At 38.2% G+C, this 26,609-nt stretch overlaps 1 protein-coding gene and 1 long non-coding RNA gene across 2 annotated transcripts; one reads left to right on the top strand and one right to left on the bottom strand.

Moving 5' to 3' along the window:
• Window positions 1–312: 312 nt before the first annotated feature.
• Window positions 313–1,418, top strand: LOC130078811 (uncharacterized). The gene is made up of 2 exons (XR_008805973.1): window positions 313–1,096; window positions 1,133–1,418. It is a non-coding gene; the product is annotated as an uncharacterized LOC130078811 (long non-coding RNA).
• Window positions 1,419–1,798: 380 nt separating this feature from the next.
• mxra8a (matrix-remodelling associated 8a) lies at window positions 1,799–24,112 on the bottom strand. Its single transcript, XM_056244496.1, has 10 exons — window positions 23,885–24,112; window positions 12,395–12,421; window positions 10,838–11,140; window positions 10,405–10,506; window positions 9,131–9,598; window positions 3,215–3,376; window positions 2,927–2,984; window positions 2,749–2,831; window positions 2,590–2,664; window positions 1,799–1,948 (listed from the first exon to the last, which is right to left on the bottom strand). The coding sequence occupies exons 1-10, from the start codon at window positions 23,934–23,936 to the stop codon at window positions 1,923–1,925; spliced, it is 1,356 nt and encodes a 451-aa protein (XP_056100471.1). The 5' UTR covers window positions 23,937–24,112; the 3' UTR covers window positions 1,799–1,922.
• Window positions 24,113–26,609: the final 2,497 nt, after the last annotated feature.

Here is a 26,609-nt window from a genome sequence, read left to right as displayed (position 1 = left end):
GAACATTTGCAGTGAACTGGAAAATTAAATCATCGATAATATAAACCGCTTCAGGATGGGAATAATCAAGTATCCATTATGTGGCATCATGTACCAAAAGCACCGTAGTCTACCCAGCAAATTCCTCTTGGAACCTCAATCAATGTGACATTGACACATTCTTATTTGCAGCCTTTAAGGAAATTAACTGAGTGTCATTTAATCATCATAATGGGCATAATAATTGCTTCATAGCTTCATCTTGATAATCTGTATAGCTGTACACAGTAAATAACACTGATTTGAAGTTTCCTATGCATAGCCATATTAAAGGTACACTATGTAACTTTTTATGTTCAAAATTAACACTTTAAATGTCCACATCAGTCCTTCTTCCAAAACGTGTTTTTGTCTTTGATTAACTATGGTAAGCCTATTATAAGTGTTTATATTTTAGACCGAGCAGGATGGTTTTCGCGGGAAATCGCATACACACGCTCACCTATGTGTGTTTTGTCATATCCGTAAATAGAGAAAAGTTGCTCTGGCTACTTTGACGCGTGTATGGTGTAGGAGCGACTTTTGTTGTCACAATGTTGCAGAAAGGTTGACATGGAGCATGCTAAATCTCGAACCTCTTCGTGTATAAGCCTAGTAGTGAATGCTTTATGAGCAGTAGGATAATCTATCTCTTTTTTATTTATGAGAAAGAACCATATTCAACTGCACATTCATGCAGAGGCAAAGCACAACCAAACATATGTTCTTCCGCAAAATCCAGGTTTTTTTTAACCACTAGAGGGCCAAAAGTTAAATCGTGTACCTTTTAATAATTGTTCAAATTTAATCATTTTCATGTTGTACAGTTACCTTGATGCATTAGCATCAGTTTCACACTTAATTGTTTGTTGCAAATGACCTCAAAGCTGCCTGTAAGCACAGAGCTGTATGGATGAAAAACACATTAAATGCAGGAATATTCAAATAAACCGTGACAAAAGCAATTAGTAAGGTTTGTAACACGAGAAAAGTAAACATGAAAATATACAAATGATAACATGAAAAAGGTGATAACAGACAGTATTTCTAGATGACAGAATACAGATGATTTTGATAGGTAATGTTATGCATTAAGGGGAATGTAGCTTTTTAGTGGTAACACGGTTAGTAAGAGGTAAGAGTAAGAGGAAAAGAATATCAAAATGAGAAAACATACTGATTTAAATTGGTCTAGAATATTATGAAGACTTACAATATGAAATATTTTGTCTAAACTGTCTACCAAGTATGATTTCATTAAAAACAAAAAAGGACCTTTTAATAATCATGCTGTTCATATAATACAGTAAAGGTATTCAGGTGTCTGCATAAAAGCATGCTAGATTTATGAATTGTAGCTTTCAGAAAGCACAGCTTAAACCTATTGAGAAAGCTGAAAAATATGGAGAAAAAAATCAGTTTAAAAAAAACTGTTCTAAATTTTTTTTTTATTCCACAATGAATACGAAGGTTCTTCCTCAACCCTTCACTGCCCAAATCTCAGACCAATAAACATTTTGACACTCAGGACACATAATTCTGGGTGCGTTTACTTCTCACTCATAGCGTGCGTGGCAGCATTGGGCAAATTCGGTACAAAATGCAGACTATGTTCTTGCATTTTTTAAGCTTTTTGCTTGTCATTTTAGTGCTCTAAAACAGTTGTTTGCCATTAGTCTTATATGTCAGTTGTCCAAAATACTGCTGGTGATACTCTGGTGCTTCCTGCGAGCTTCACAAGAGCCAAAAAAGGTACAAAAAAATCTCTGAAAAATCAGAAAGAAAATCTCTCCTTCTTTTGTCTTATTTCCTTGCCATATTGTCGCCTCTCCACATTTCATTCTTCTTCCATGAATTCCAGATTTCCAAATCTCCCCCTGGACCAGCCAGTGGCAAGGTACCGCTTATTTCCAAGATGGCTTCTCCATCTCTGCAGAGAAAAAAAGTTGAGGTTGGTAAGATTTCTTTAATGTTTTTAAAAGAGGCCTCTTCTGCTCACCAATGCTGCATTTATTTGGTAAAAAAAAAAAAAAAACAGTAATATTGTGAAGCATTGTTAGAATGTAATATAACTTCTTTCTAATTTAATATATTTATTCCTGTGATGGGAAAGCTGAATTTTCAGCATCATCATTACTACAGTCTTCAGTGTCACATGATCCTGCAGAAATCATTATAGTAGTATGCTTGTAATATCACACTAAGTTTGTGCTCCAGAAAAATGTGTTGTTATTTATCACAGTTGAAAATGTTTGCTACTTTATATAATGGTGCAAAACATGACACTTTTTTATATACAAGATTCTTTGATGAATAGAAAGTTTAAAAGAACTAACAATGTACAGTAAAAGTCTGTAATTAATTAATGCAATTTGATCATTTGTATATAAACCTGTGAACGAGGGTATATGTGTAGTATGAACGGAACCACATTTGATAACTAGTTGTCTGGTGTCTAGTTGTCTTCATGCACTTAGTTTGGGGTTTATTTTTCAATGTGAATTACATGTTAGGCCTGTAAACCTCTCAGACAAAGACGACAGAAAATTATCGCGATCGGGTCCATTTTACCTCTGTCCAGGTCAATGGCTTTTGGGGAGCAAAGTTTGGACATTTCAGCTTCCTTCAGAAGATTGTTTTTGTAGTCTGAGGAGACAAACAGAAATACATTTGTCCAAGTCTTTTAAAAGTTGGTGCAGCATTTTGAGAGGAAATCTGATGTAAACTCACCCAACTTTGTCTCCTCTTGGTTGCTTGACTTCACCTCTGGGATGCTTCGCTCACATTCTTTCTTAACACATGATGTGTGGCCCCTAGATGTATGACACACCAGGACAGTGGATGTTTTATTCAGGACAGCTGATGCTTAATGTTCACAGATGGCATTTTAACATCAGTGGGTACTCACACATACGTCACCGTCGGTAGCGGTGGGCTTTCAACTTTACGTGGATCAAAATCTCGGCCTACGTTTTAAAAAAAACAAAAAATCAAGTGCAGGATAAATCATATTTGAGCATAAGTCACATATTGCCTGCATATTAAATAACAAATAATGTGGTTGAAAGACACTTTTCTGGTGCAACAAAGGAGCTATTTTTACCACGGTAACATTATATATACAAACTAAGACACTTGAAATAAGAGCAATAAAATGCAAAATGACAGATGGAAGTGACCAATAAAAGGTAAAAACCTGGTCTTTTCCGGTGACGTGTGAGGAGAACGATAGCCAACACAATAAGGGCCAGTAGGAGGAGAGTTGCCAGGATGTAGCCGAGCTGCTGTAGGAAGTGACTCCTTTGCTCTGGCAAGATGACGTTGATGACATGTGGCGGCACTTCCACCATATTGGTGTCTAAAAGAGAAAATGATCAAGAGTTTGGCCTTGAATTTGAGCCTTATTGTCATTTTCAGTAACCAGCAGAGGGCCCTGTGTTACTATAAAGCTTAAGTTTAAGGTTATACAGATCCTTTGTGAAAAAAAAGCACAACTCAGCACTTCAGACGGAGATATATTACAGATATATATTCTGACTTCATGCCTTGAAAGTAAAAAAAAAAAAAAAGACCATAATCATCCAAGCTCCTGAGCTATTTATTCTGTATTCGGCTCCACATTAGTTTACATAGAATGGATACTATATTAAATATATTACATAAAATACTACAAAAAAAGTATGTACATTATGACAAAAATGATTAACCTGCTATTAAACAGAATTAAATTTTTAGAGAAAAATAACTGAAATACCAAACTCTAAAAAAGAAAAATAAATAACTTCAACAGTGAACGAAAGTAGTAAGATAGTAAAATCTACAGAGCAAATAATAAACCTAATGAAGAGTATCTTAACATAGTGACCTTTTGAATGGTACTTTTAATATACTTTTAGATTATTTATTTATTATAAAACAAAGTTTCCAGATATTCATTGGAGCTGGATTTATAGGGATATTTACAACATGTCAACTGAAGACAACTGAAGAATCAGCATAGATGGCACTAGAGCTGAACAGGTGTTGGAGGTGAGAGATCAGTGTTGGCAACACAAGGTCATGACTGATTCTCAGAAAATCCACATAAAGATAGAATGCATTAAAGGTATGCATTTTAAGTTGCTTTGGACAAAAATATAATATATGCGAATGTAAATACTTGGTTTTCAGCAGCATAGTTTGTGCACTTGTTTATTTTAACAGAAGTCAAAATTCTGTGAGAAAGACCGGAAACTGCCACGTGTTTTTCAGCCAGAATGAGATCCACTGTTTTTTTCTCTCCTGGCAGTAAAACATGGATTTAAGAAGAGTGGTGGAAAACAGAGGGAGGAATGGGGGGAAATGGGGAGGTACTGTGTGGTTTAGTTTATTGAGTGAATTTGGCGTTTTGTTTCCACAGAATTTTTTTATAAATTAAATAAATAAGCCAAAGTTGCACCACTTCGTCTATGATACAGACATAATAAAGACACGCAGCCTAAAATGACGACAGGAGATGACTAAATATGACATCATAGTTCTTAGAAAAGAAGTATTATGAGATGTGGAAAATCACTCAGAGACTATAATGTTTGGATCCTGAGCCATAGCTGAAAATCAGAGAGATATTCTTGCTTCTAGATCTTATTGCTATGAAGTTTTTATATCATTTTTTTTTAAAGCTTTTTTCATGGTTGATAAAAGCTATATATATATATATACCTTTTGGGGTCAGTAAGATATTTAAAAGACTTTTCTTCAACAAGGATGCATTATATTGATCAAACGTGACATTTATAATGTTACAAAATATTTTTATTTCAAGTAAATGCTTGAATCGAAAAATGAATTGCGGTTTCCACAAAAATATTAAGCCACGCAACTGTTTTCAATATTGATAATAATAAGAAAAGCATGAATGATTTCTGAAGGATCGTGTGACACTGAAGTAATGCTGCTGAAAATTAAGGTTTGCCAGCACAGAGTAAATTACATTTTAAAATATATTGAAATAGAAAACAGTTATTTTAAATTGTAATAATATTAATATTATTTATAAATTATATATGTTAATACCCCCAAATACAGATATTTGCTATGTTATCTTTCTAATGTACCACCAATTCTCTGTGAGAACAAGCAAATTCTGCCAACATACCCATTAAGTAATTGTTACCTGTGTGAATAACAGTTTCTGCCCTGTAATCTCAATCTTAACCTCTTATTGTGCATGTTTGAAGCCACAGCATCGAGGGGAACACAGGCTAATATCTTATGGTAGATTACTGTAATCAGTAACAGCTGAAGGATCTTCTACCCTCGTTTTCAGAAGACCTCATAAAAGGCCGGATATGACTGGTTACTGGCAGTCAAGAGCCGTGCTAAAGAGCAGTATAGTGTGTTTTGTCACAATATTGCGTTGTTGTTACTTTTATTAAAAGTATTTTTCTCTTAAATGGCAACTACAAAATTTAGAAATACATTCATTTCTGTATTTTTCACCTCTGGTAAACCACAAAGGAGGCTTCTTTACAATAGTATCTCCCTATGGTTATGTTGCAAAGATGTGTTTTGCTTAGCTTCAGACCCACAGATAATAATAATAATTGCTCAAAAGAAACAAGACATCTCCCAGATCGTGAGAAACAATCTTTACTATTTCCTGACTGTCCATGAACAGATGCATTCAAGAACAGCTTATGATGATATTGAGTTTGGCCTCATGATAAAAGACAAGCATTTATGGGCCAAGCAATCCAGATCAGGACTTCCACTGGGACGTGTCTTGGACTCTCCTGCTTAAAAGACCATAGGGGAACATCAATATGCTCAAACCTTGCAACTTTTAAACAATCATTGATATGCCAGATCCTCGTGAAAGCTTTAAGCGAGTGATTTACATGATTGGAACCACCTGGTTTAAAACAGTTTTGGACTATAATAAGAGGATAAACAGAATTATGGAAAGTCCAAAAAGGTTTACTTTATAACTTTATGTAATGGCTATGCTGGATCCAGACAGTTGTCTTTTTCTTCATGCTTAGATAAAACAGAGAAAAGGACTGACACATTTCTGTTGGTTTAAGAACGGGTTGAGGGAAGGTTGAAGGGGGAATGAGGGGATGTTGAGGGTGGGCTGACCTAAATCTACAACAGTCTCCTCCCTATGGCTCACTGTCTAATGTTGAGCTCTAGCAACAGCTGGCCAGATGCTTTACAGATGAAGCAAACTTCCCTTTTCCTGCAGATAAACAAGACGCTGTCCAAAAAAACTCCAAAAAGGATGAAGACGTAGGTTAAAAAGAGAGAATGGCCAAAAAAAGGAGAAGACTATGAAGTGAGAAGTGAGAGAGAGCACAACACAGGCAAGACAGATCAAGAGGAAAATTTAAGAAACGGAAGAGGGAAAAAATAGCAGATAAATAAGTCAAACCACAAAGAGAAGCAGCAGAAGTTAAAAGCTTGGAAGTCAAACAGACTGGCATTTGTAAACACAGTGCACACTGTACAACATATAAACACAGCTAAGGGTGTCTTGAGGAAATCTGACGCTTTAAAGGAATAGTTTAGCCAACAAATAAACATTCGATCATCGTTAAAAGCATCACACGATCTGCTTTGAGTAATTTTTCACTGATTATCTTCCCCTCCAGTGAGCTGTTAACCACTGCAACTGGATCATTTGAACTTAAACTCATGAACGAATAATTCAGACTGGTGTGAATTCACCAGACTGGCCGATTCATTAAAAAAGATAATCAAAAGAATGATTAAAAAGACTCATTCGTTGAACGGCCATTGCAACTCATTTCACAAATATGCAAAGGAGATTTTTTTTTTCAGTGAGACTTTTTCAGTTAATTATGACTCAGATTTTAGAGTGTGTGAAAATAAAAGCTATCATACGGCTTCATAATACTCTGAATAATGTGTGTAAGTTGTTTGAACTATTTTGATGATATTTTTATGTTTATGATAATGTGTTTCACACAAAAAGAAAAAGTCATAATGGTTTGAAAAGACATGAGGGTGATTAATGATGTCAAAACTGTCCCTTTAAGTCAAGGAAGAGAGACAAGACAAAACTGACAACAAAACAAAATACAGACACTCACACTGCAAATCAAAACAGCCCAGTGTAAAAAAAAAAAAACAGTCACTGCAGATGCCCAAAGTTTTTTGCAAATGCAGAAATATTTAGTTGTTAATAATGAATTCAGCAGTGCAGAAAGTGTTTAGCTCTTTTCTTTCTTGCCCAAAAGTCTGTGATTATCCACAAGATTCCTCTGAGGTTTGTGTAGTCTAAGGTCCAGTAGAAACAGTATTACCATAGAAAATGACTTTCCCACATTCTCTTGGTGCTTTTTTTCCTGCAGAATCCCCACCCTTCTTTTACCCAACTCTCTTTGTCACTGTTAAAAATATGCATTGATTCGTCTCTGCCTCATATATTTCCTTCTCCCAGACAGTTCACATCATCTACCTCCCCATCTTATCCAAGTAAAAAAAGCACTTTCTTATCCTACTTTGCTCCTGTCTGCCTGGCAGTACCTCAAAGGAAAACATATGGCTATCGAATGATCCGAACCAGAGCAGAACTCAAACTGAGAAAGCGAGCTGTGACAGTGGGAGAGGGAACGGCAGTGGAATGCGAGTTAAAAAAAAAAAGAGAGAAAAAGAAGCATGCTTGAAGCAAAAAGAAAAAGAAGCTGCTGCATTTCAATGAACGTGAACCCAGACAGAAGGGTAACCAGATCTTCAGACTTACCTCAGACCATTTTAGGTCATGACTGTTTGTTTGAGTTCATGCCTTGTGATTACATCCATTTCTCCTTCTCTTCTTTCTCATAAATACATGTTTGTCATTTAGTCAATACAGATTCAATTTAGAAGAAACAAAATTGGAGTGTTTTTTCTTTGGCTTAATAAATGCTGACAAAGTATACAAAACTGTTCTGTAAAACAAGTGTTGACTAAACCAGTAATAAGCATCAACTCTTGCCTCTTTCTCTTGTAAATACAAGCAAATGACAAACCAAGAACATCAACAGAGAAAGAAAGACAAATGTAAATCAGGAGAACTCCCTAGCCCGGGGCTCTGAGTTGCAAAGATATATTCGGAAACATGCTGAAGATGCTCCAAGACGGACGCTCTATTGTCCTACCTGTCTGCACTGGCATTTAGAAAACCATTTTAGACAACCTTTATGAACAACAGAGATGCATTCACAAGAAAAATATTTACTGGAATCTGAAGGTGCAAACAAGTCATAACGAGTCAAATAACAAACAAGAATTCCTGACAGCAGCAACTTTTCTGTGATAAATTGGGATAATTTCTGGAAAATCCCTTGTGTGCTTTGAGACAGAGACAGCACATGACTACCCAGGCAACATTTAATGGTGGGGCCAATGTAGACATAATATGGCTTTGAAATATAGGCCCTACATAGGTTTGTCCATTCTGGGGCTTATTCAGGTAGGGCCGACATAGAACCCATGGATAAACCCGTGTAGGGCCCATATTTCAAGCCCATATAACACCTACAATGTTGGCAGGGTAGTTGAATTTATGCTGCTCATGATGAGAATTAAAAATAAAAATAAATAAATAATAGTTTTAGCAAGGGTGTATTAAATGATAAGAAATTGACAGTAAAGACATTTATAAATGTTTCAATAGATTTCTAATTCATATAAAGGCTGTCCTTTTGAACTTTATAATCATCAAAGAATCCTGAAAAACCACAAAACTGTTAAGCAACTGTTTTCAACTTTGATAATATTAATAAATGTTTGTTGAGTAGCAAATCAGCATATTGGAATGATTTATTTATACATATTATGTGCTGCTGAAAATTCAGTTTTGCCATCACAGAAATACTTACAATAGAAAACAGTTTGTTTGTAATAATATTTTATAATAACATTTCACAATCTTACTGTTTTTACTGTATTTTTGAACAAATAAATGCAGCCTGGTCGAGCATAAATAACAAGTCATTGAATTTCCATACCATATCATAAGTCTAAAATATTGAAAATAGTAATAAAGAAAAAGCATGCGAGTACAAAACTGGCAGTTCTTTTACTAGTAGTGTCTTATGAAGTAAAAAGTGTGTTTTTCTCTTACTTGGGTCTTCATTGGGAAGATACTGAGGTTCATCTGTGGGTTCCTGAGGGATCTGAGGGACCGGAGGGGTCACAGAAAGCTGGAAGATGCGTCTCTCATGCAGGCCGCAGTAGTGATGGTGGAGATGACAGGAGTATAGCCCCTGATCTAGGAGCTGGATGTCTGAGATTATCAGAGAAAAATCTCCCTGCGAGAATGCTGTGGCAGAAATATTCATCTTTTGTTGAACAAACAGTGGCCCGTAGTGACGCCTCTCACCAGAAGCGTACAGGTCGATGAGTCGATCGGCGCGGTCATGTCGGACCCCTGGAGGTTGACGATCCCAGTGCACCACCTGTTGTTGGTCTTCCTGACTGTTGCCCTCGGTCCAGATGGGCCGGCGGTTAACGCAAGGGAGAACCACCGTGGTGCCCACCAGAACCACATACACAGCCTTCTGACCGTCCCAGAACCGCCTCTCCTTACGTGCTGAGAGAAAACCACAGCTGGATGAGTATGCAGCACACACAGTGTTTCACTTGAAACAGGCCTCACAACAGAAGGGGCCTCCGTCCGCTTGCACTCGAAAAAGAGCCCCGCCATTATGGAAATGAACGGGCTTGAGGCAAAAATGCCACCAAAATAAATAAAAATGCCCCCCCAAAATCAAGATATAAGGGGCAAAAAATGTCCCCGTGAGGTCTAGTTTTTAATATTTATTACAGGATATAGAGTACGGTTTTCCCGAATATCAGCACAATTGCAAATGTGATGGCCTATTGATTTTATACAACAGTTTAATAAACAAAGTTTATTTGAAACAGACTCAGGCCACGTCTGAGCACGCTTATATGAGTATGTATATATAATTACTGTTCAAAAGTTATTATAAAAATATTAGAAATTAATACTATTATTAAAAAGTACAGTAAAGATATTTACAGTGTTACGAAAGATTTCTATTTCAAACAATGGTGAGCAAAAATGACATGATATATGTATTTTAATACATGCACACACACACGCATATATATATATATATATATATATATATATCAGCATATTAGAGTAAAATATTTTTTGTTAAAACATTTTTTTTTAAGTTGGTGAATGGAGATAACCAAGAGAGGGCAAAATTTTCTTTTCAAACGGCCTTCACATTCTTTCAATTCTTTAATCGTCACACAGCTCCTTATTTGGCATGAACTCGAACCGTTTGATCAAGAGTCAAGAGGCAGGTTAAATGCCAAGAATAGCCAGACAAAAACTCTAAAATATGAAGTGAGTTTACCAACCTGATTTGGTGACATTGAGCTGAACTTTGATTGACTCATACAGGTGGCAGTAATGATGATGCAGGTTACAGGAGTAGATTCCTTTGTCACTCATTGCAACATCTGTATGAAGGAACACAGACAAAATGCATTAATTTATCTACAAGATAAACATTGGGGCTTTGCCTGGAAGTTTTAAAGTTTGAAGGTTATTTTGAAGTGTGAACGTTATATAGGTCTTATTTTTGAATACTTGAGCAGTTTGAAGGGATTGAAAGTTATATAGCTAGATGGCTGCTAAAGTTTTCTCGTGGTTGTTAGGCAGTTTCTAGAGTGTTCCAAATGGACATAGGCCTACATAATATGTATTGTACATACAGTATATGTATTACATATAGAGATATTGATTAACTGTGATATTAAGTAACATTTGTGTTGCCCAAAAGTATCTCACCTTTAATTACCAATGAGAAGTTACCATCCTTAAAAGCAGTCTTGGGCATGTTAATGCGTCCCTGGTTGTAGCCATTGTAGATGCGCTGGTCTCCAGCAGAAAACATGTCTAAAACACGTTCCATTGCATGGTCTGGGCCACTACGAAGTAAATCCCAGTGCACTACCCGTTGGCGGTCCTTTAGGCGGTCTTGGGTCCATACCATGCGCTGACTATGACACTGCAATATCGCCTGTGATCCCTGGGGGGCGCTGATATTGTACATGGCCACCACCACGCCACTGCCATCACTTTGGCCTAGCGCTGACACACAAAGAGCAGGTTTCCCGAAAACAGATTAGGTCTAATGATCGAAAAACACTATCATATGTGATTACTTAAAGTAAATGGAGCAGTGCTGTCGTCATAAACCATATGTTGCTACAGCAGCAGTAAACTAGTAGTTGCAGCATTCTCAGTCCTGTATACTGTTCAAACGTTTTGGGTCGGTAAGATTTTTGAATGCTTTTGTAAGAAGACTTATAGGGTTAGTTCACCCAAAAATAAAAATTCTGTCAGTAATTACTCACCCTCATGTTGTTCCAACCCCATAAGACTTTCGTTCATCTTCGGAACACAAATTAAGATATTTTTGATGAAATCAGAGAGCTGTCTCACTCCTCTAGGCTTCTATGTAATTGAAACTTGCCGGCCCAGAAAAGTTAGTAAAAACATCGTTAAAATAGTCCAAGTGACTACAGTGGCTCAACCATAAGTTTATCAAGCGACGAGAATACTTTTTGTGCGCAAAGAAAACACAAAAATAACGACTTTATTCAACTACTCATTTTCTTCTCTGTGGGCCTCTGAGTGAGTTCACGAAGTGTAACAGCGCAGCGCTTCTGTGTTGTACGTCAGAATGTAGGCTCACTATTGGCCGACGCTGGTCATGTGTGTGATACAGTGAGCCACTGTAGTCACTTGGAGAAGCCTATGGAGGAGTGAGACAGCTCTCAGATTTCATCAAAAATATCTTAATTTGTGTTCCGAAGATGAACGAAGGTCTTACGGGGATGGAACAACATGAGGGTGAGTAATTACTGACAGAATTTTCATTTTTGGGTGAACTAACCCATTAATTTATTCCTGTGATGTAAAGCTGAATTTTCAGCTTCATTACTGCAGTCTTCAGAGTCACATGATCCTCCAGTAATCACTCTAATATGCTGATTTGCTGCTCAAGAATCATTATTATCAATGTTAAAAACAGTTGTGCTGCTTAATATTTTTGTGTAAACCATGATACATTTTTTTAGGATTCTTTGATGAACAGAAAATTAATTTGAAAGCATTTACTTGAAATAGAAATCTATTGTAACAATGTTTACAATCTTTACTGTCACTTTTAATGCATCCTTGCTGAATAGAAGTATTAATTTCTTTAAAAAATCTTACTGAGTACTGACCTTAAACTTTTGAATGGTAGAGTATATTTTTGGATAATTATGACATTATGTAAGGTGCTTGATACACTTTTGTTTAAAGTTTATATTTTTATGGTTCAAGTTATGTACTTACCAGGGCTGAAGAGGAAGGAAGCCAGAACTGTAAATTAGGCAAAAAGGAAAAACAAGTACAGATTAAATACACAGTGCTGATATAGGTCACCTCATGAATTTCATCCCACTACATTAAAGACCAGAGATATTATCAGTGTTTTCAGAAATCCCTGTTTACAAGCTCTGAAAAAAGCAGCAGGCACTTAATCTGACAGGCTTGGTGCTTTATATGAAGTAATAATAGTTCCTAATATAGGAAATATACAGTAATGCACAGAAATATAGAGGAATGCAGGGACAGCCAAGCAATGCTTGTTTCAAACCAAACAGTTGTTTGTAAAAAAGCTCTTTGTCAGCAAGCATTTAGGGGAAAACGAGTAGCACCAATATTTTGAATTTGCATCACTTATGTCTGAAAGGACTATTTACGGATGTTTGTATGAGTCTGTAACCCTAAAAAATAAACAGCTCTCCTTGCGTCTGCAAGAAGAGTCAAAACATTAATAAAACATTCCTTTGTAATCTGAAGTAAATGTTAGACTTAGAATATAAATATTTAACTAGATATTACCTAAGCCCATATTATTCTCAATCACGGAAATTTTCATAAATAAATCGGTAACACTTTACAACAAGGTCCCATTAGTTAACGTTAGTTAATGCATAAATTAACAACGAGCAGTACATTTGTTACAGTAATAATTCATCTTTGTTAATGTTAGTTAATAAAAATACAACTGTCATTGTTAATTCATATCAGCTCAGGCCCATTGAATAATATTAACAGATACTTTTGATTTTGATAATGTATTAGTAAATGTTGATAGATATCGTAGACTTCAGATTTGGAAAATAGTGCACAATGGACTACTTTTAGTAAACTTTTTTTAAACAACATGAGGTGAGTAAATGATGACAGAATTTTCATTTTATGAACTTTAAGACTAAGGGAGTGGTTGAACAGTCCCAGATACTCGTGCATTAAGAGGGTCTGGGAAAATCCAACCACTCCCAGTCGTAAAGTGTTAAAAAAAATTTTTTTTTACATGCTACAAATATAAAAGATTTATCTTAAAATGGGTTGGTTTACTTGTTTTTAAATTCTACTCACACAACCCACACGCTTAAAGACATTCAGTACAAAACTAAACACTGTAGAATGTTTTTAGCGTTTCACAACATTGTGAAACACAGCATACAGCTGTGATACCATTCATATGACTTAACTGGAATAGTCATCCGTCACTGTCTGCACAATAGACAGTTCCTCTGAAAGGCAGCACGAAATATTAAACTTTTAAAAAAACTTCTACAATAAAGAATAAATTCACAATAATATTTCTTTTCACACAGGAGTTCAACTCTGTATGGTCTTTGAGGGTTGTTGCATGTCATAATGATTTTATGTCAAATGAGAAAAAAAGAAATACTTTTGAGAATGTACAGCAAATCCTGAGGGCAATAGAAAGGCAGTAATAAGGATGTGTTTGAAGCCAGAGAAACCACAAACATCAGAGCGAAAGGCAGAGGAGGTGGAGGGAGAGGGTCAAGGGTTTGGAATCTGCTGAGGAAGCACTTTGAAACGCAGTGGCTTGTCCGTACGCATATTTCATTCACACACACACACTCATATTCACACTAACATGTTGTGGGCAAAGATACACCTGCACACGAGACTGTGAACCTACAAAACTGCATCTCACTTTCTATGTCTTTCTCATATTACATTCTTCATTCAAATTAAAGGGACAGTTCATTAGAGCAGGCTGTGAGAAAGGCAAGGGCTTCATCATCTCCAGGGCCTAATGGAGTTACGTACAGAGTGTACAAGAGTGCTCCAGGAGTTCTGCGAATTCTGTGGAAATTGATAAAAGTGGAAAAACAGGTTGTACCTAGAGCATGGCGCAGAGCAGGTGGAGTCTTTATACCTAAAGAAAAAGATGCTACAAGCATCAGTCAGTTTCATCCTATTTCACTATTAAACGTTGAAGGTAAGATTTTCTTCAGCATTATTGCCCAGAGATTGTCCACCTACCTATTAAAGAATGGCTTCATTGACACTTCAGTTCAAAAAGCGGGCATTCCAGGGTTCTCAGGATGCTTAGAACACATCAATGTTATCTGGCAACGAATTCAGTCAGCTAAAAAGGAGAGGAAGGAGCTCCATGTGACATTCCTGGATTTGGCTACTGCATATGGTTCAGTGCCACATGAGCTTCTTTGGGCAGCATTTGAATTTTTCAGAGTACCAATGTCAATAACAAATTTAGTGAAAGCCTATTTTGGAGATTTGCAATTTAGTTTCTCAACTCCAAAATTCAGCACCGCATGGCAATGCTTAGAGGTTGGAATAATGGCAGGATGCACCATTTCTCCACTGGCTTTTACCATGGCAATGGAAGTAATCATTAGGGCATCAAGATGGGTAGTAGGAGGAGAGCGCTTGGCTTCTGGGATGCGACTACCACCAATCAGAGAATACATGGATGACATGACAACCATGACTACATCAGTAGCCTGCACTAATCGGTTATTGGGGAAGTTAACAGATAATATTGAATGGGCACGAATGCAATTTAAGCCCTCTAAATCAAAGAGCATCTCGATAGTTAAAGGAAAGGTAGTAGATAAAACATTCTTCATTAATGGTGAGGCAATACCAACAGTTTCTGAGAAGCCAGTGAAGAGTCTTGGGAGATGGTAAGATGGGGATCTAAAGGACACAGTTCGGGTGGGAGAAGTTAGACGACAAGCAGTGGAAGGGTTGAAGAGCATAAACAGCTGTGCTCTACCAGGCAAACTAAAACTCTGGTGCTTTCAGTTTGGTCTACTGCCGAGGCTGCTGTGGCCACTGACTGTGTACGAGGTTTCTTTGACAACAGTGGATAAGCTGGAAGCGTTAATAAGTTCATACATCAGGAAATGGTTGGGAGTTCCACGCTGCCTCAGCAGAGTGGGACTTTATAGTAAAGGAATATTGCAGCTGCCAGTCTCTGCTTTAACCAAGGAGTTTAAGTGTGCCAAGGTCAGGCTGGAAATGACCTTAGTAGAGTCACGTGACAAATGTGTAAGGGAGGCAGCCCCTGTGTTAAAAACTGGTAGAAAGTGGTCAGCAAAGAAGGCTGTAGTAGAGGCAAAGGCTGCCCTTCAAATTGGGGATATCGTGGGACAGGTACAGCATGGAAGAGGGGGTTTTGGGCTCAGTTTAGCTCCTCCTAAATGGCACAAGGCAGGCCCAGCTCAAAGGAGGAAGCTGGTAGTCAACGAGGTGCGAAAGCAGGAGGAGAGGATGAGGTGTATAAAGGCCATTTCCCAGGCCAAGCAGGGAGAGTGGATAAGATGGGCAACGCAAGATGGGCTGGCAAGACCTTTGGTCAATGGAAGAGAGTAGGATCAGTTTCCTTATTAGGTCAACATATGATGTTCTCCCATCACCGCAGAACCTAAACCTCTGGGTAGGAGAGGATCCCTCTTGTCCTTTGTGTTCATCACCTGCCACATTAAGGCACATTTTGACAGGATGTAAGGTGGCTCTTAGCCAAGGTCGGTTTACTTGGCGCCATGACCAAGTACTGCGATTTTTGGCTTTAGCATTGGAAGGCAAGCGTAGTATGACCAATAAGTTGCCACCTGTTCTAGCAAAACATTACACGCAGAAGACAATATTCCTCCGCCCAGGCGAGCAACCACCAAGAAAAGGTGTTAACACCAATTCTCGCCCAGGACAACTGGAAGCTGCTAGGGACTGGAAGATGCTGGCTGATCTTGATCAACGGCTTATTTTTCCACCTGAGATTGCCACCACTAACCTACGACCAGATATTGTTTTGTGGTCTGGATCAGCACGCATTGTTCAACTGATAGAGTTAACAGTGCCATGGGAGGATGCGGTAGATGAAGCATATGAGAGGAAGAAACTGCGGTATGCTCATCTGGCCACTGAAGCAGAACAGCGAGGATGGAGAGTCCAGGTTTATCCAGTGGAAGTGGGTTGTCGAGGTTTTGTGGCACACTCTACAACCCGGTTCCTCAGAGACGTCGGATTCAGTGGCCAAGAGTTGCGTCGCACAGTAAAGAACTTATCTGAAGCAGCAGAAAGGAGCAGCAACTGGCTGTGGTTGAGACGGAAAGATTCTAGCTGGCTGTGTACAGGCCGCCACGCTACGGTTTCGTAGAATTCTTGAAAAACTTGAAGAGTCTGTTGGTTTATTTGTATAGGTTGTATAGTATTTACAGTCATTGCGTTCCTGTGTATATTGCGTGAATGACGGGTGGTTGGGCAGATATTGTGCTTTGTGGTAGGTGGTATGCCATACGGAACCGTTGCCACTGAAATTGCATTAACGCACCAGTGGGGCTCGACAGCCTTAGTCAAACGGGTTGGCGCGTATGGTTGGATTGTGAGATTGTGGTTAGGTCTCAGCAGCAGGAGGGATGTAGAGGTCAGTAAGTTGGGCTGAGTTGAGTGGGGGACGGAGGGGGGTGACTCTGGGACGCCAGAGTCACTGTCGAGCCCTCTTGAGGTGTCGTGGGCTAGTCGACGAAACACTGAGGACGGAAGGTGCCCACTTGAAGACCCTAGAGATGTCCCCTACTCTGCTCAATCCAGACGGTTGTCGTGCTGGTCCACTAGGGAGACCACACTGTAGTTGCAGCCGTCGTGTGTGCTGACGTGCCAAGTACACTGCAGCCGTTAACGCCGGACAGAAGGGGAGTCACACCACCATATGGAAAGAAGCGTAAATGGATGGAGAAGCATAGTTTACTGTAAAGCTACGTCTTAGTGTTGCTTATCTTGGCGAAAGCCGAGTACAAATCAGCATGAAGTTTTTGTTGAAGTTTCACGTGCTTTTTTATTACTGACAACGACAGAGAGAGAAAACAGCGAAGAAGAATAACAGAACTGTAGTGACTCACTTAATACAACAGTGACACCTATTGGCAAATTACTATATTACAACACTCCCACTTAATTTACAATTGGTCTAAGCCTTTCTTAGTAAATTATATTAACAAAAAAAACAACATTTGTAGTTCCTTTTTCCATGTTAATAGTCTGACACTGTAACATAGTTAACAGTATAGTCCATTCAAGATAAGACTAAAACAGAATTAAATTAAACAAAGTCCAATCTCACTCCTGAAATACTCAAACTTCTGTCTCACCAATGGCTTGGTAAAGATATCTGCCTTCATGTCATCTGTGGGACAATATTTCAGTTGTATTTGTCCATTCTGCACACATTCACGAATGTAATGGTAACGAATGTCAATGTGCTTGGTTCTTGAATGATCAACTGGATTCTTTGCAATTGCAATGGCTCCTTGATTATCCTCCAAAATCACCACAGGAGTAGCATCCATCCCAAGATCATTCAGAAGACGTCTAAGCCAGACACATTCCTGAGCTGCTTGGCTAAGTGCAACATACTCAGCCTCCGCTGTCGAAAGAGCAACAGTTGACTGTTTCTTACTGAGCCAACTCACAGCTCCTCCACCCAGTAAAAACACATTACCAGTTGTAGAGCGACGATCGTCCTGATCTCCAGCCCAGTCAGCATCTGAGAAACCAACTAACGCTCCAGACTCTGACCGCTCATACTTGAGTGCAAGATTCAGTGTTCCTTTCAAGTATCGTAGAATTCGCTTCACTGCAGTCAGATGTGACACACTTGGGTTTGCATTGAACTTTGATACAACGCTCACAGCTTGTGCTATGTCAGGTCGTGTGGCCATTGCAGCATATAGTAGGCTACCTACCATAGACTGGTAAGCACTTGAATCCACAGACTTACTGACCCCATCATCCTTTTTTAGCTTTACATTTGCATCAGCTGGTGTTGCAACTGGATTTGCATCATGCATACCATACTTTTGAAGAATGGCTTCAATGTAATGCTTCTGATGAAGAAATACACAGCCTTTTTCTTTGTCTTGGATGACCGAGATTCCCAAGATATAGGACAGTTCTCTCATGTCCTTCATCTTGTAGTGCTTGCTAAGAGCTAGTTTCAACTCTTCCATGCTTTCCATCGACTCTGTGATTAGAATTAGATCATCAACATACACAGCTAATATCTCCAGCTCCTGTCGAGATCTAACAAACACACACGGGTCTGATGTACTCTGATTGAAACCAATGTTCTTCATGAACTCTGTGAAAGTTTTGCTCCAGCAGCGAGGAGATTGCTTCAGTCCATATATTGACTTCTTCAGTTTACACACCAAATTTTCCTCCCCTGGTCTGATGTATCCCTCTGGTTGCTCCATATAGATCTCCTCATCCAGGTGTCCATTTAGAAATGCGGTTACCACATCCATCTGATGCACATGCATGTTATTCTGGACAGCGAAGGACAGCAATGTACGAATTGAGCTAAAACGTACCACGGGTGAAAAAGTTTCATCGTAGTCGGCACCATACTTCTGTGAGTAACCCTTAGCGACAAGTCTGCACTTGTATCTCTCCACTCGTCCGTCACTATGATGCTTAACTTTAAACACCCATCTCGATCCTATGGCCTTCCGATCCTTTGGTAATTCCACCAAATCCCACGTTTTATTTTCAAGAAGTGATTCATATTCCAAATCAGCCGCCTCCTGCCACTCATTTGCGTTAGAACTCATCATTGCCTCTTTCAGTGTACTTGGTTCTGCAACACAACAAACACTAGCATAATGATCAACAGTCACCAGATCAGCAAACTCATCATAACCATATCTCTTAGGTGGTTTTCTGATTCTGCCACCTAGTCTAGTAGTTTCATCGACAGTTGCATCGACTGATGTTCTCTCGTCAGTTCTCAAGACCACTTCGTTCTCCACACAAGAAATGTCCACTTCCTGTTTCAGGTCAAAATCTGACTCATTGAAGATCACATCCCGACGAATCAGAATCCTCCTTTTTTCTTCATCGTACAAACGATAGCCCTTGGCATTGTTGGCATATCCCACGAAACGAAGCTTCACAGCCTTCTTATCCAGTTTTCTTCTTTCTGTGTCTGGGACATGTGCATAAGCTACACAACCAAACACTTTCATGTGACTCACATTTGGCTGTTTGTCGCACCATCTCTGATACGGCGTCACTTGTTTCAGGACAGAAGTAGGAAGTCTGTTCTGTGTGTAAGCTGCGGTTGCTACAGCCTCTGCCCAGTACGACTTTGTTAATTTAGCGTGAGAGAGCATGGTTCTCGCTGCTTCAATTAATGTCCTGTTCTTTCTTTCTGCAAAACCATTTTGCTGTGGTGTGTGAGGTACAGTTGTCTCATGATGGATACCTTGAACCTTCAAGTATTCTTGAAATTCTTTTGAAGTGTATTCCCCACCATTATCCCTTCTCAGTCTTGCTATTTTCTGCCCGCACTCATTGGATAATGTTTTCTCAAATTCCTTGAATCTGGAAAGAACTTCACTCTTTTGTTTCATAAAGTATACTTTGCAACATCTAGAATAATCATCAATAAAAGTCACAAAGTACTTTGATCCACCTATAGACTCAGTCTGCATCGGACCACAGACGTCACTATGCACCAACTGTAGTTTTCGTTTTGAACGAATTTCACCTACTGGTTTATGTGGCTTCCTTGACAGCTTTCCTTCCACACATGCTTCACAGAAAGAAACTTCTTTCTCTTCAGGAAAGTCCACTCCATTTACCAGTTTTTTCAGTTCCTTCAATTTAGTGGTGTGAGCCAAACGCTGATGCCACAAACTGATTGCTGTTAGTGCACTTGATGCACAATGCACACTTCCCTCTACATCCAGCTGATACAATCCATCAGATCTTTGTGTTCCCATTCCTCTGAGATTTCCATTTTTGTTACGAATGTAACAACGAGACTTCTTGAACTCCACAGTATTTCCCTTTTTTACAGCAGCTCCCACTGAGAAGAGATTCCCGGATAACTTGGGAACATACAGCACAGCAAACATTGTGACATTTTTTACATCACTGACTTGTAATGTCATTCTCAGTTTAACATTACCAATTCCTAGAGCGTCAACCACTCTACCATCACCAAGTTTCACAGACTGTGTTTTTTGAAATTGCTGGTAGTCTTGAAGAATTTCTTCGTGACACGTCATGTGCTTTGAAGCTCCAGAATCGATCAACCACTCGACCTGTTGTGTCATCTTATCCTGATTTTCTCCTCTAGCGATAAAGGCACTCTCAGACGAATCTTCATCATGGTCAAATGTTACATTTTTTGCTTTGTGAATTTTAGTCTGTTTTTTCTTACTTGGACAGTCACGCTTGATATGTCCTTCTTTTCCACATTTGTAACATCTCCACGAACTTGTATTGACATCGCTGACGCACCACCGGACAAAGCATCACTATAGTTACCATCAGTAGACACTCGTTTTTGTTCTTCATTTATTAATGCTTGCTGAACAAACTGTAGCGTCAAACTGTCCAACTTAGTTTCCAGTGCAGTAACTATTGTAGCATAGCTTGGTGGCAAGCTACCAAGCAGTGTTACAATCTGATCCTCTTCTTCGATCAACGCACCTATTGCCCCCAGCTTGTCAGTTAATTCCTTCATTCGTTTCAAATGTTCAGTTACATTTTCTCCTTCTTTCATTTCACATCTAAAGTATTTTTTCTTCAGAAACAGCTTGTTTGCTAGAGTGTCTCTTTCAAAATGTCCTTTTAGTGTGTCCCAAGCTTCCTTTGGGGTCTTACAGCTTGTTATCAGATACAACTGAGGCGTACTTACATTCAGCACCAACACAGAAAATGCTTTTTCCTTCCGTTTTTCAAATTCTGCTCTTGCCTGTGCATTTGCTCCTTCTGCCACGTTGTCAGTCTCCATTACCATGCCCCAAAAACCTTTAGCTTTCAGAAAATGTTCCATTTGAAATTTCCACGTTGCCCAGTTCTCTGGCCCACTCAATTTTTCAATAAACAGTTTATCCTCCATGGTGAATACCAGAACACTGTCTATTTCACAAAAAAAAAAAAAAAAAAAAATTCCTGTGTAAAACTACCTCTTCTTTTTCTTTAGCGAAGATCTGGGCCCATAACCTGTAGAAGTTTCACGTGCTTTTTTATTACTGACAACGACAGAGAGAGAAAACAGCGAAGAAGAATAACAGAACTGTAGTGACTCACTTAATACAACAGTGACACCTATTGGCAAATTACTATATTACAACCATTTTAACATCTACTCTCGTGTAATGGAAATCATCAAAGGGACAGTTCACCCACAAATTACACAAATTCAGTGTCATTTGCTTGCTCTCATGTCGTTCCAAACCTGTGTGAATTTTTTTCTTCTGTGGAACAGAAGAATATTTTAAATAATGTTCGGGTCCAAACAACACTGGATCCCTAGCCTGGGAAAACCCAGACAACTTCCGGCAAATTTAGATTTGCTCTGAAAGTTAGTCTGGCAAAGAGCTCATTCAAGCTCATTTCCAATCCGCCGAAATCGAAGCACCAATCAGAAACGTTGGGGCGGGCTTTACATGATGACGACAGCGCTGGGATTTTGAAGCAGATTTTAGCCTACATTACAGAGATGGATGCCGCCGTCGAACATCACTCGTTCGAATCAGCTATCGCGTCTGTTTTAAGCGATTTGAACGTTTCCCTTTTGTTAAAAACCGAGCAAAGAACAACACTCGGAGATGTTTCTGCCGCTCTGCATACGTCATCTCCTTCATCGCTCTGATTGGTTTTAGGTCTATCCGTGACGTCCGTTGGTGACGCCCCTCTGGAAATGATTCGTCTATGACGCTGTGCCAGACCATAAATCAGTTACAACTGAGAATGGTCAGGCTACTGGATCCCATGAAGAAGAAAAAAACACTTGGATATTTTAATAATACCATCTTTTGTGTTTCACAGAAAAAAAAGTCAAGCAGGTTTGTACACGAGGGTGATTAAACAATGACAATTTTCATTTTGGGGTAAACTTTCCCTTTAAGCTTTTTACAATAAACATGCAATATGTCATTAACTTGACAAAATGTTTGAACAGATTATTAGAAATAAAGAAGTTTAAAAATGAATTTGATTAAACTTGTCTCACTCTCTCTTTCTGCAGCAAATGTTCCATTTTCTAAGTCTAAAGTCGAATCTCAGATGTTCTTCTATGATATTCATGGCACACATCTACAAAGGAACTGAATATTTAATAAAGAACTATATTTTTTAATGATAATTTCATGATTTCATAAATAGCTCTACATCTGAAATAAGCCAGTGTTCCTAATCTCAGCCAAGTAGAAAACTGTGAGCAGTGTTGTTTGTATGGCCTGGGTATATTTAAAAGCCTTGAAGCCAAGGTTTGTTTACATGAGTCAAAGTAGACTTTCGTTGTCTTACAAACCTGCTGGTTGTGCAGAATCATAATGTTATGGGATTTTCCACTCAAAATAAAAACTATAGTAACAGGTCAAGTGTATTAATTTAAGCTGAATGGTCAAAAAAAAATAGAGAATATAGTAAGTATACTGAGCATTTTACTTCAGTATGTCAGTGTACAGACTGGAACAAATACTTTTAGAAGTTAATATGGAGGCAAAGACAGGTCCAGTTCAAACAATGGTTAGTTTACCATGAAACATCAAGCTCCAACTGAAAAAAAAACTGCCAATGGGACCTGTCTTAACTCAAATCATAAAATTACAATGCTGACTCAATCTGCAATAAGATGAGTATGTCTAATAATAGTAGGCCTACATCTTCGCTTTAAATAAAACCTTATGTCTTTACTGTTTGTGTCAAGACTCAAGTGAATCACACTGAATCACTCTTGAGTTCTAAACATGCAATTCTAGGTCCAATGTGTTAGGTAAGGGGAATTTTCTTGATTCATTCTCTTTTCAGTGCGAAGACCTCACAAAGAATAAGCTTCGGCTCTTGGTGAACCATCAGAGACTTTAACAAAGTCATCGTGGATAAACCTCTTGAACAAAATAAAATTCCAAGCCACATTAAGGAATTTATTAGACCGAATTTCCAGAGTTATAGTTCCTTTGGTTTTTTTACCCTTATATGTGCTTTACTTTTGGTGCTCATGTCATGCAACTCGGGTTTGTTTGGAGCAGAACCTTTTCTTTGGGTTAGTTCAAAACAAAGTCATCAGTCTTGGACACAGGTTTGACTATCTGCGCCAGCTGGTTTTGGCATTTGGGTCTGGATCTCAACAGTGCAAAATACAGACTGAAAACCCATTACATGACATTATAAAACGTTTAAACAGAAGAGAGTATGCACAAACATGTACAATGACTCTCAAGAGACATGCAATACACACTCAGGTGAGGGGAGAATAACCTGACATGTTTCTTGTACATAACCTTCCACACAAACACTCACACTTTGATGTATTTAATCCCAAATTAGGCTATACATTTTTAGAAGTCTGTTCAAATAGCCTACATAATACACAAGCATTTATCCGTTATTTTATCAGCAGTCAGTGTAGATAGAACCACGATAAAACTTAAAGAACAACAGTAACTGCTTCAACTGGATAAATCAGATACTCACTTTGAGCCAAGAAAAGCGCTCGAGCGCACAAGGGCACAGACAAGTTCTTCATGACCGATATCCTCTTGGTTTGATCACTCTAAGATATGTTAAAAACAATATAAAGCCGAATTAGCAGGCTTTATTCACCTGACAAACATTTATCGCGAAGGAACACTTGCTGTTTGTCGACCAGCGACATCAGCAGCGGCAGCAGTCTGTTCTACTGACCCACCTTCAGGATTCAGTCCCTCCGCATGGCCTGCCCCCTTTAAACATATCAACAAACCCTTCAGATAGCTAGGCTACTGTCTTTATTCATATTCCTCTAATCCGAAATAAAATGTATGAAATAAAAATAATACTTTTGAGAGCAAATATGAAAACTTCAAGCACAGTTATCATAAGAAAATGAAATGCCCTTCAGAGAAAGTCGACATCTATTCAAATGTTTGTTTTCGGAACTTCGTGTAACAGTTAAAATGTTAACTCTTACTAATGAGTTAAAAGTTTTAATATGAGGACAGTTATGACAGTTAATAGCAGTCGTTCAAATAGTTCCCGAAATAATAAACTTTTGCGTTCCCAATAGAAACTTGCATTTGATCATACAACTTTTGCGTTCTCTAAAAAATGTTTTTGCGATAAGCCTACCCGGGAAACTTTGTGTTCGCTTGCCAAAGCAAAATAGTTTCCCCTCCCATCTCATTTCCATCACAAAACTGTTCCGAGCGAACACTAAGTTTATCTGATGAACGCAAAAAAAAAAAAAAAAAATGTGTCACTAAACTATACGATCTGGACTGTTATTGATTCAAAACGTATTTTGTATGTAGCAATCTGTTAACATTTTACAGATGATCATTCAATTGCATGGTGCATATTGTCTTTGATATACATAGCCTATGACAGAGACGTAGGCCTATGTGTAACACCTGGTAATAATTACTGATGGTGCCTCAGTCGCTGTTTCATCAAGGTGTTGTTGGTATGTTTACAGGCTTTGCTCGCAGCATGGTTATGGGCCACATTGCAGACTCAGCTCCCGCAATGAGCAATAAAACTATAGGGAACAAACAATAAAGACAGTCTCATTCTCCTAAGAACCCAAAGACGTCCAGCAAAGAGAGAAGGGGCAACTGTATTTCTTCAGCTAGGCATACTTTATAGTGATGTAGCCTAAAAGCAGCCTTCGGGATTCATGCTCAACGAACAAGCAGTTATCATTTCACCAAACATTTACGGAAAACCGATTTCAGTGCTAAATTATAAATATGTGATAACTGATAAACGGCACGTAGGACATTTGTTTCTGAATAGTAAGAATACTAAGTGCCTTAGTTGATTTAATCTTTTGGCCTGCTTATATTTTCGGTTTACATAAAAATGAAGAAGATGATGGAAAAATAAGTTAAGTTGCATGACCACATATTTTTCCATCAGCTGTACAAACAACAAAGGAAGTCAAAGATTTAATTTTTAAAAAGGTAGATCTTTGCTGCCACCTTCTGGATTAAGTAAATATTGCAATTCTTTGGCAGGTCAACAGCTCACCAATAGGATCCCGTTCAGCACTGCGCTCAAAAACCATGCTGCTTGCAAAGATTACAAAAAAGAAAACCTACCACATAATGTAACTAAAGCTATTAAACACATGATATAGTTGAGACATAGATGTGCTGTAAGGACATAAACATATGATTACTTGGTGCAGTCACTATGAGACACTTGTTGTTGTGAGTTGTGACGTCCATTCATGGAATATCTTCTCATTAACAAGAAATTAAATCATTCATTCAGTTTTGTAAATAAACAAAATAGACACACTTTGCTAGTGGATTTGTCATTTGAAGCATTTTAATTAGAAGTTTGTGTTTGTTTGTTTTTTCTTTCTTTTGAGAGCATTGTGCAAATTGGTAACCTGTAAATATTGAAGATACATACATATGTAAACTGATCAAATCCAAGACATGGATTCAGCCCTTATTATGATGTCAAAAGACAAATTAGAGACAGTGCCAAAAAGAGACATAACAATCAAAAGGCATCAACAATAAGTATATTTTCTACAAAACAAAGCAGGTTCAATAAATACCATATTTACAGAACACTGGAAAAAACAAATGCATGCAAGTTGATTTTTATTGTGGTGTTTGAAGCAAAAGTAGTCCACAGTTGTTATTTTTTATTTTATTTTTTCACAAGTGTGATTCAGTAAATTACTTCAACCTAAAAGAGTCAAGCTATTTTAGGTGTTTCAGGAGCTATATCATCAAGCAAAAAGCCCTTAGGACTCAAGAGGTCAAATGATTTTTCTATCCATCAAACAATTCATTCTAGGATAAAGAGTGCTTTAGAGTTTATATTCATACTTTTTTGTGTGATAACAGACCTCCACAGGGCAGTAATGCATGAAGTACACAATTAGAAGTTGGAAAGAAGATGATTTTTTTTTCTGTGCCTTTTACTTTGCAAAAGCCCTGACTGTTGCATTGTTAAATACAAATTGATTAACTCAAGTCTCTTTTATTCATTGTCAGACAGGTATTACACACAAATGCATTTCTTTGTATGTTTGACCCTTCAACTTTATAGTATTAAATTACTGAATTATGGTCATGGCTTTTATCTGAGAGTTCCACCGCGTTCTCCCTGGTTCTCTTCCTGTCACTGAGTTGTATGTCCCCATGGGTACATGTTTTTGTAGATGTAGTCTTGGACCAAAGACATGGTTTAAGTCCCACCA

Source organism: Rhinichthys klamathensis, unplaced genomic scaffold, assembly GCF_029890125.1.
Source record: "Rhinichthys klamathensis goyatoka isolate OS25496 unplaced genomic scaffold, OSU_Roscu_1.1 h1tg000989l_1, whole genome shotgun sequence".
Classification (NCBI taxonomy): Eukaryota; Metazoa; Chordata; class Actinopteri; order Cypriniformes; family Leuciscidae; genus Rhinichthys; species Rhinichthys klamathensis.
Note: the sequence above shows the minus strand (reverse complement) of the source record. Positions and strands in the feature narration are given on the sequence as shown.